The sequence below is a fragment of the Thamnophis sirtalis genome, unplaced genomic scaffold, assembly GCF_051295495.1.
Source record: "Thamnophis sirtalis isolate CommonGarterSnake01/CBP01778 unplaced genomic scaffold, rThaSir2_p1.2 scaffold_3, whole genome shotgun sequence".
Taxonomy (NCBI): domain Eukaryota; kingdom Metazoa; phylum Chordata; class Lepidosauria; order Squamata; family Natricidae; genus Thamnophis; species Thamnophis sirtalis.
This window is the reverse complement of record NW_028261383.1, coordinates 21464163-21475107: the sequence shown is the minus strand read 5'-3', so window position 1 is coordinate 21475107 and position 10945 is coordinate 21464163. Positions and strand designations below refer to the sequence as shown.

At 45.6% G+C, this 10945-nt stretch overlaps 1 protein-coding gene across 1 annotated transcript; it reads left to right on the top strand.

Moving 5' to 3' along the window:
* Positions 1-256: 256 nt before the first annotated feature.
* On the top strand, positions 257-10728 carry LOC148047499 (uncharacterized). Its single transcript, XM_087708068.1, has 5 exons — positions 257-343; positions 3752-5070; positions 5649-5661; positions 9762-10325; positions 10494-10728. The coding sequence occupies exons 2-5, from the start codon at positions 4263-4265 to the stop codon at positions 10726-10728; spliced, it is 1620 nt and encodes a 539-aa protein (XP_087564194.1). The 5' UTR covers positions 257-343; positions 3752-4262.
* Positions 10729-10945: the final 217 nt, after the last annotated feature.

Below are 10945 nucleotides of genomic sequence, written 5' to 3'. Positions count from 1 at the left end.
GGGCTCAGCCTGTAGATAATCTTCACAAGTGTCACCTTTCACTATTTCACTTGCGTCGGTTGGTAGGAGTGGAAAATGACTTGATGGCATGTAATCAGTGCAAACCTCTTGCAAACGCCTTCATAGGCAGAGACGGGACGAGCCTGTTTTACCCCCTCCCATCGGGAGATGGGAGTCAAATGGGCAAAATTGGGGTTGAGCTTTAAGGGGTTAAAACCATCAAGTGCTGCATTGCTAGATCGGAAGGGAGGGAAGTGCAGAATCTACGGGATCGGTGGCGGAAGGAAGAAAAGCCGAATGGTTTCTGGGCTCCTGCAAGAGTCGAAGCAGCAGCAGCTGGTGGGTGAGTTGAGGGCAGGTTGCGGGAGAGGCTGGGAGCAAGAAAGGGTGGTTTATAGTTTATAGTTTATTTATTTGTATGCCGCCCTTTTCCCTGAGGGGACTCAGGGCAGCTCACAAGTTAGGGGAAGGGGAGGACAAACCAAGTTATAACATAAACATAAACAATACATTGTTAAAAAAGAACACAACAATCACACCATTTGGGTGGGGTTAGGGTCTTTAGCCCCAGGCCTGCTGGGACAGCCAGATTTTAAGGGCAGTGCGGAAGGTCTGGAGGGTGGTGAGGGTACGAATCTCCACGGGGAGTTCGTTCCAGAGGGTCGGAGCAGCCACCGAGAAGGCTCTCCTCCGGGTAGTTGCCAGATGACATTGGCTCGTTGATGGAATTTGGAGGAGGCCTAATCTATGCGATCTGATCGGTCTAGTGGAGGTAATTGGCAGTAGGCGGTCTCTCAAGTACCCAGACCCAATACCATGAAGGGCTTTGTCGGTGACAAGTAGCACCTTGAAGTGCACCCGGAGAACAACAGGCAGCCAGTGCAGCTCGCGGAGGATAGGTGTTACGTGGGTGAAGCGAAGTGCACCCACGATCACTCGCGTAGCCACATTCTGGACCAGCTGAAGTCGCCGGATACTCTTCAAGGGCAGCCCCATGTAGAGCACATTGCAGTACTCCAGCCTAGAGGTCACAAGGGCACGAGTGACTGTTGTGAGGGCCTCCCGGTTCAGGTAGGGGCGCAACTGGAGCACCAGACGAATCTGGGCAAATGCCCCCCTGGTCACAGCCGACAAGTGATGCTCAAAGGTCAGCTGTGGATCCAGGAGGACTCCCAAGTTGCGGACCCTATCTGAGGGGCGTATAATTTGACCCCCCAGCCTGAGAGATGGTTGATTTCCTCCGCAGCGTAGAAGCAGAGAAGCAACTGGAATGAAGACAAACGCAGTTGGATGTGACCTTGGCGATCATGCAGTCCAACCCCCTGCTCAAGCATGAGAACGTAGACCATTTCAGCAAATGGCTCTCCAGTATCTCCTTCCAGGCCTCCAGGGAGGAGCACCACAACTTGGGAAGGGAAACCGTTCCACTGGTCGCTGTCAGGAGATTTCTTCCTATTTCTAGGATGCTTCTCTCCTTCCTTGGTTTCCATCCATTGCTTCTTCTTTTGCCTTCTGAGGCTTTGCAAAAGAAGTTCATCTTCTCTTCCTTGTGGCTGCACTTCAAGTATTGGAACATGTCACCTCTAATCCTTCTTTTGACCAGACTGGACCTACCCAAATCCTACAACTGTTCTTCATGTGTTTTCACATCAAGCCCTGGGTCATGTTTGTTGCTCTTTCGTGTCTTCTCTTCAAACGTACCTTCCTGTTCATAAGTATTAAATCCAGTATAGCTGAGCCTCTAATTATCTCTTGCATGACAGAGTTGTCAGGTTCCTCAGAAACCTCTAAGAAGCAACTGCACAGCCATTTATCCAGAATGGTATGGGCTCTCCTGACCTAGCAGTAAATTAGTCTAGGGCCGTGATAGTGAACTTATGGCACCCGTGTCACAGGTTGCATGCGGAGCCATTTGTTAGGGCACATGAGGCGTTGTCCTGTCAGCTTACTTCAGCCTGGTGGGGGATAGTGAAATCTCCTGAGGGCAAAAAAACACTGAAAATAAAGCCTCAGAGGAGTGGAGGGCATTTTCGCCATCCTCAGGTTCCGAGAAAGCCTCTGGAGCCTGGGGGGGGGGGGGGGGCAAAAAATGGGTGCATCACATGGCAAAAGCAAGAGGAAGGTCGGGGGTCGTGCTCATAGAATTATGTGTGTGGCCATGGCCCCTCACGACCCCTTTGAACTCCCCTGAGTTTTGTCACATGATGGGAAAAATGTTAGCCATCACTGGTCTAGTGTCTAGATCTAGAAAATCTCCAAGATCCCTTGCAACTCTGTTGTTCTGATATGGACCCACTGGTTTTTTGGCAGTAATATTGGAAATTCCCAGAAATCACTGGGAATTTTTGCTTTTTTGTTTTTGTTTCCATGTCTAGCCAACAAGGGTGGCATTTGCCTATTGGTGCCTCATCAATGTATAAAACTGGATTAATTGTGTTTAAAACAGCATTTTTTTAAAAAAAATGGTTTTCAGAACCTTTGAGATGTTCACCTGTATAGGTAGTCCTTACTACTTGTTCCCTGAGCCTTCAATGGCACTGTTACAATGGCACATATACATCTGCTCCACAAATTAGTGCTGATTGTAGCGCTTGTTCAGTGACCTCAACAAGTCAGCAGTTCCTGTGGTTATGAAGGTGCAAGAACAATTTGGGTTCTGTCAACTGATGCACATTTATGATGGTTTCAGCATCCCACACTTGGGATCCCCATTTGTGACCGTCTCAGCTAGGCCCTTGTTAAGCAAAATCACTAGTGATGCCAGCAGGAAGTTGCCAGTCACAGTCAGGTGAAATTGTCTTTAATAACCCATAGTGATTCACTTAACAACTGCAGAGGAACAGATGTAAGTTGGCACTGTCCTATGATATCATGCTTCCTGATCTGGCTGCTTAGTGTCCATCACATGATCTAATCACTCCACCTACCCAAGTGGAGACATCCCCCCGTCACGCATATCCATGTGCAAGCTGAACATCCTTGACCCCCAGAGAAAAGATGCTGTTATGGCTATAATTCTTAACCATCTCACAATCTCCCTCTCGATTGTCCAGGCACTAAATGTGGCAGCCCTAAAGATCCAAAAGAAAAGAAGGGCCCCAGGGCTGACATTCAATTTCAATAGCAGTTTATAAATCTTAGTAATAATATGTTCAACCATTCACTTCCATTTCATTTTTTCACAAAATTCCATCTTTCTTTCAATTGTAAATATAGAAATCAATGGCAAACATCCTTCTGATCCAACTTGTAGATTTGCGGATAGGGGCACGATAATTGAACAATATTATTTAATCATAAGTCAACCAGTCTGGTTTTGCCACCCTTTCTTTTCTTAAAAAAGTTCCTGGGGAGACACCAAAGAGTAAAGAATGATGACTACAATCAATAGTTGCTTTAAGCTTATCATACCATAAAAAGCTTTGCCATCAAATGCTTTATTCATGCCTGTCAAGCTCAAGGAAGCTTTTATTTTGGAGAGTCCCTCACTCTTTTTGCCACAAAACAACAAGCATCACAGTACAATTTCAAATCTGGTCAAGTCAAACCACTATCCTTATCACCTTGCAATAATTTATGTTTAATTTTGGGTTTTCCCCCTTGCCATATAAACCTAGAGATGTCTATCAGCCATTGTTTAAATTGAGTTTCAGTTATAATATTTAAAGTGTATTTTATGTATACTTTTTTCACATCTTCTGCAACCATTTTATAATGATTTTAAACTTACACTTTTATTTAAATCTTACAGATGAAGAGGATACTAATAAGAGCACTCCGGACAACTAGGAATAACCAGCAACTTTGAAAATTAGAGCAAATTGAGCCAAAAAGTAGATAGTAATGCAGGCCATGCCCAGTGAGGAAGAAAACAGTAGCTTGAATCAAAGCTTCATGGAACAAAAGATCACACATATTTTTGAACCCTTTGAGAACCTCAAGGGTGGAAAAGCTCCATAGATGTGCCTGTTGTGGGAAAAGCGTACATAGCAAATCACATATTACGCATAAGAGGATCCACACTGGAGGAAAGCCATACAAATTAACTGAATGTGGGAAAATATTTAGTTAGATCAGCTGCCTTGTGGTTCATCGAAGGACCCACACAGGAGAGAAGCCCTATAACTACTCCCAATGCAGTAAACGCTTTTGCAAGCATGACAACTTGATGATACATCGGAGGATTCACACGGGAAACAATTGAATGTGCTGATTGTTTGAAAACTTTCCGTCAGAATTCCAACCTAGTGGTACACTGGAGGATGCACACAGGAAAGAAATCATATCACTGTCCTGATTGTGGTAAAAGTTTCATTACAAATTCTCAGCTGGTGATACACCAGAGGACTCACACAGGAGAGAAACCCTTTGAATGTCCTGATTGTGGGAAATGTTTCACTTGGAATTCCCACCTGGTGATACACCAGAGGACTCACACAGGGGAGAAACCCTTTGAATGTCCTGTTTGTGGGATAGGGTTCAATCATACTTCCACCTTGGTGGATCATCAAACTATTCACACAGGAGAGAAACCCTTTGAATGTTCAGATTGTGGGAAATGTTTCACTCGGAATTCTAGGCTGGTGGCACACAAGAGGACTCACACAGGAGAGAAACTCTTTGAATGTCCTGATTGTGGGAAACGATTCAGTTACAATTACAGGCTGGTGGAACACCAGAGGACTCACACAGGAGAAAAACCCTTTGAATGTCCTGATTGTGGGAAACGTTTCAGTCATAATTCCAGCTTGGTGGATCATCAAACTATTCACACAGAAGAGAAACCCTTTGAATGTTCAGATTGTGGGAAATTTTTCACTCGGAATTCTAGGCTGGTGGCACACAAGAGGACTCACACAGGAGAGAAACCCTTTGAATGTCCTGATTGTGGGAAACGATTCAGTTACAATTACAGGCTGGTGGAACACCAGAAGACTCACACAGGAGAAAAACCCTTTGAATGTCCTGATTGTGGGAAACGATTCAGTTACAATTACAAGCTGGTGGAACACCAGAGGACTCACACAGGAGAAAAACCCTTTGAATGTCCTGATTGTGGGAAACCTTTCAGTCATAATTCCAGCTTGGTGAAACACCAGAGGACTCACACACTCAGGGGAGAAACCATATGAATGTCTACAGTGTAAAAAATGAAAAAATGGTTTGATAAAGATTGCATACAATTAAAAAGGATATATAATATGGAGTACAGGAAAAGTAAAAATGCCCCTTTTGAGGATCACACTCACTACTTAAAGCAGCTGAAAGCACAATATAAGAATTTTTATGTTGGCTTTCTCCCCCAGGCCACAAACCCGGCTACCATGTATCCAGTGGCAAAATTCTGTGATGCTGCAATGTTCACAAGAAAAAAAATTGGTTATCGAAGTATAGTTGTCGTACCAATTATTTGGACATATCTCTATCAATTTCTGGACCATTATATTTACTCCCATACTTATCAGCTTTTCACCCAGGTAAACCAGGGCGTGACCGAAACAATTTGAGAACATGTATGTTATTATCCACTTTTAAGGTTAAAACAGAGAGGACTCACGCAGGAGAGAAAACCTTTGAATGTCCTATTTTTGGGAAAGATTTCAGTCAGAATTCCTGCCTAATGAAATACCAGAGGACTCACACAGGAGAGAAATCAGTTAAGTGTCCTGATTGTGGGAAATGTTTCAGTCGGAATTCCCACCTGGTGGTACACCAGAGGACTCACACAGGAGAGAAACCCTTTGTCAGCATGACTTCATTCAGTAATCAGGAAAAAAACCACTCGACTTCATTTGAATTGAAATCAAGTGTACTTTTACTAATTAATAATGAACAGTTGCGAAGCAAAGCTGAGTCTGGTTAATTAGGCGCGAAAGCTAATAATATAATGTATAATGCATTCCCCTCCCCTTGGCATCCCTGTGCACAGTCCAATCATATTGCCCGCAAATGTCAGGTGTCAGATAACTTCGAAAGGCATCATCAGGATGGAATACTGGACCGTTGGCCTTGGCGGGAAACTCCCTTCCTCCACATGCGCAGTAAGGTGGTCAGTTCAGCGTCTAGCAACTTTCTCCAGCACATCAATGATTCCCCTCCCAAATACCATGCCCCACTCCCCGTTTCAACGGCAGCCGAAGCAGCAGCAAAGCAGAGGCTGACATCCGACCCTCCTCCAGAAAAGGGTGGTCAGACCTGCAGAAACAAAAAAAAACACAAACAAACAGATGAGCAACATGAGACAAAAGGGGAAAAGGGGAGAGGAAGAGAGAGAGAAGAGAGAAGAAAGTTTTTTTTTTTAGGATAATGGTCAAATCAGGGCTTATCAGGATAAGTAGAGTAGAACTTGTGGAGTAGACGAGGTGCCCGAATATGGGACCCGTCAACCCATTCGGTGTGAGAAGGAGGAAAATGCTTCCAAGCCACCAGGTACTGGATACGGTTCCGGCGTTGACGAGAGTCCAAAATCTCGCGAAGTTCGAAGTGTTGCTCACCCTCAATCAAAAGCGGAGCGGGTGGAGGAGGGATAGGTGGATGCAATGACGAAGTGCAGACAGGTTTCAGGAGGTTAACATGAAAAACAGGGTAAACCCGGTTGAGGAGCCGAGGTGGCGCAGTGGTTAAATGCAGCACTGCAGGCTACTTCAGCTTACTGCAGTTCTGCAGTTCGGCTGTTCAAATCTCACCGGCTCAAGGTTGACTCAGCCTTCCATCCTTCCGAGGTGGGTAAAATGAGGACCCGGATTGTTGGGGGCAATATGCTGACTCTGTAAACCGCTTAGAGAGGGCTGAAAGCCCTATGAAGCGGTATATAAGTCTAACTGCAAGTTTAACTGCAAGGTGTTTGGGCAGCTGCAGCCGAACAGAAACAGGGTTAATGACCTTGACAATGGGAAACAGGCAAACATACTTAGGCCCCAATTTCTTCGACTTCTGTGGAGTTTGAAGAAATTTGGTGGACAAATAAACTTGATCACCAACTTTGTAGTCATACGGCTTAGTCCGTTTCTTATCAGCCTGTTTCTTATGAGTGCGGTGCGCAGCATCCAGAGTTTGGAGAGCTAAAGGCCAAAAGCGCCGAAGGCGGTCACTCCACTCCGACAGTGATGACACTTGGGGCTGCTCAGGAGGAACCTCAGGAATGGGTACAAAATCCTGGCCAAATACTACCCGGAATGGGGTGAACCCAGTGCTGCTATACACAGAATTATTGTAAGCCACCTCCGCATGCGGCAACAAATCCCCCCAATCATCTTGCTGGTAGTTGATGAAACAACGTAAATATTTTTCTAGTACAGAATTAGTCCTCTCACAAGCCCCATTAGTCTGAGGGTGGTGGACGGAGCTTAATATGCTTCCCTTAAGTCCAACTTAGTGAAGATGCGTCCCTTCCCCAATTGGGCCAGCATGTCCTTCATCAGTGGCAACAGGTAGAGGTTCTGAGATGATATCGCGTTCAAGTTTTTAAAATTCACACACAATCTCAGGGCGCCATCTTTCTTCTCTCTGAACAGTACAGGAGCCGCTACCTTGGGTCTCGCCGGTTCAATGAACCCCCTCTCCAAATTCTTATTGATGAAGTTTCTCATTTCCTCCATTTCCCTAGGGGACCTTGAATATACTTGGGGCTTTGGAAGCTTCACCCCAGGTAAAATTTCAATGGTGCAATCAGTGGGCCTGTGGGGGGGTAGTTTATCAGAAGATTTTTCACTAAAAACTCCTCTAAGATCCCAGTACTCTTTTGGTATTCTTTCCTCCCCTTCGATTCTCTCCTGCCCCCTGGCTGCCAATGTGGGGCTAGTAGCGGCAGAATCTGGAGTCTCAACCTCCTGTTCAGGGGGTATGTCTGTGCGAATGTGCAGCCAACCCTTTCTCCAGTTAATTCGACGGTTCCATTTACGAAGCCAGGGGAGTTCCAAAATAAGGGGCCGGTCCATACCAGGTGCCACAATAAAAGTTATTAACTCCTGATGGGTCCCCATTTTCATCTCCATGGGCTCAGTAGAAAAATGAGCAGGGTCGCCTCCCGCAATAGAACCATCAATTTGGTAAAAAACAATAGGGGTTTTCAAAGTCCTCAATTTTAAGCCTAGTTTCTCCACCATTTCTGGACTTATCATGCAGCGGGAACATCCCGAATCAAGGAGAGCTAAAAGTTTTTCAGTTATGCCAGAAGATGGCACTCTCATCTCAATTGGGATAAGCATGGGCCCCGTTCTGGAACTTACCCAGTGATGAGATTCCTCCTCATCCGATTCGTCAGACGAGCTGGGGCTCACGCTTCCCTCCTCCTCCGGCTGGAAGTTCTGGGGAACATTCTCAGCAACGAACGCAGCCTCCCTTCTCTTTCCTGGCGGTTTCACTGCTTTCCCCTCTCTGCGGGAAGGTGCGGCAGTGTGAGCCGATTTTACACGGCAATTTACAGGCCTTCCTTCCCACAGCGGAAACAAGTGAAAGGCTTGGCTTTGCCTGCGAAACCTCTTCTTCCCTCACTCCTGGGGTGGAGGGTTTTTTTGGGGCTGCTGGGGGTGGGGATTTCTCCACATCTCCCTCTTTCATGCATTGAAGCCTGGCTAAATCCAACTCCACATCTGCAGCATGCTCATACCAAACGGTTATACAACGGGGAAGGCGTCTGTTTATGCACTGTTGGTATATCTTTTCATTCAATCCCTCAGCAAATTAATCCAACAACACCTCTTCCGACCACCCACTCATATAAGCTGACAACTCCTGAAATTCCTGGACATAATCTGGCACAGTTTTATTTCCCTGCTTCAGAGCCATAAATTTCAGGCGCCCGCGTCTCTCAGTCAAAGGGTCATCAAACCTCCTTCTCATGGCTGCCATAAAGTCATTAAAAATTCCTCAGGAGAGGGGAATTGCCTTTGTGGAGGCCGACCATCCATTCGCCTGCCTTTTTCTCTAAGGACATCAGCACCATCCTCACTTTCATCTGTCTCTAAATCAGGTCCATAGATTTCCATATAATTCCAGACCTGAATTACCCCAAGTCCATCTGGGACGAACAACAGGGTCTTCCACTCTTGTTCAGCCAGCCTTTCGGCTAATGATGGTCCCGCCATTGCCCCCTCCTCTTCCTCTTGGTCATGCAAAGACATTTCTTTTCCTTCTTGTGAGGGCACCCTCCTCGGTAGGTTTTAGCTAGGAGACTCAGCTTACTGTCAGCATGACTTCATTCAGTAATCAGGAAAGAAAAGACTCACACAGGAGAGAAACTCTTTGAATGTCCTGATTGTGGGAAACGATTCAGTTACAATTACAGGCTGGTGGAACACCAGAGGACTCACACAGGAGAAAAACCCTTTGAATGTCCTGATTGTGGGAAACGTTTCAGTCATAATTCCAGCTTGGTGGAATGAACAGTTGCGAAGCAAAGCTGAGTCTGGTTAATTAGGCACGAAAGCTAATGTATAATGCATAATGCATTCCCCTCCCCTTGGCATCCCTGTGCACAGTCCAATAATATTGCCCACAAATGCCAGGTGTGAGATAACTTCGAAAGGCATCACCAGGATGGAATGCTGGACCGTTGGCCTTGGCGGGAAACTCCCTTCCTCCACATGGGCAGTAAGGTGGTCAGTTCAGCGTCTAGCAACTTCCTCCAGCACATCAATGATTCCCCTCCCAAATACCATGCCCCCCCTCCCCGTTTCAATGGCAGCCGAAGTAGCAGCAAAGCAGAGGCTGACACCCTTTGAATGTCCTAATAGTGGGAAATGATTCAATCAGAATTCCAGGCTGGTGGAACACCAGAGGACTCACACAGGAGAGAAACCCTATGAATGTCCTGATTGTGAGAAAAGTTTCAGTCAGAATTATGAGCTAATGAACCACCAGAGGACTCACACAGGAGAGAAACCCTATGAATGTCCTGATTGTGGGAAATGTTTCAGTCAGAATTATCGGCTGGTGAACCACCAGAGGACTCACACAGGAGAGAAACCCTTCGAATGTCCTGATTGTGGGAAATGTTTCAGTCAGAATTATTGGCTGGTGAACCACCAGAGGACTCACACAGGAGAGAAACCCTTTGAATGTCCTATTTGTGGGAAAGGTTTCAGTGAGAATTCCTGCCTAGTGAAACACCAGAGGACTCACACAGGAGAGAAAACCTTTGAATGTCCTATTTGTGGGAAAGGTTTCAGTCAGAATTCCTGCCTAATGAAACACCAGAGGACTCACACAGGAGAGAAACCCGTTGAGTGTCCTGATTGTGGGAAATGTTTCAGTCGGAATTCCCACCTGGTGGTACACCAGATGACTCACACAGGAGAGAAACCCTTTAAATGTCCTATTTGTGGGTAGGGTTTCAGTTGGAATAATGACCTGATGTACCATCAGAGGATGCGCACAGGAGAGAAACCATTTGAATGTCCTGATTGTGGGATAGTGTTCAGTCATAATTCCAGCTTGGTGAACCACCAGAGGACTCACACAGGAGAAAAACTGTTTGAATGTCCTGATTGCAGAAAATGTTTCAGTCAGAATTCAGTCCTGGTGATTCATCAGAGGACTCACACAGGAGAGAAACCCTTTGAATGTCCTGTTTGTGGGAAAATTTTCAGTCATAATTCCAGCTTGGTGAAACGCCAGAGGACACACTCAGGGGAGAAAACATTTGAATGTCTACAGTGTGGCAAACATTTCAGTGAGAATTCCAAATTGGTGAAACACCAGTGGGCTCACACAAGAGGAACGATATGAATATTCAGATTGTAGAAAACATTTCAGTCAAAATTCTAATCTACTGATACACCAGAGGACTGATACAGGAGTGACACCATACGAGTGTCCAGATTGTGGAAATAGTTTCACTTACACACAGGAGAGAGATTCAAGGAAATCCACATTAGGCAAGAATTGATGAGTTTAGAGAAAGCTTAAATTTCATTTCTGATCTGTCATTGGAAGTGAAGGTGAA

Excerpts from the sequence above, each read along its gene's own strand:
- LOC148047499 (XM_087708068.1), top strand. The coding sequence starts at position 4,263 with ATGCACACAGGAAAGAAATCATATCACTGTCCTGATTGTGGTAAAAGT. Across the intron at positions 10,326-10,493 it reads TTTAAATGTCCTATTTGTGG|AAAATGTTTCAGTCAGAATT; the intron begins GTAGGGTTTCAG and ends TCCTGATTGCAG.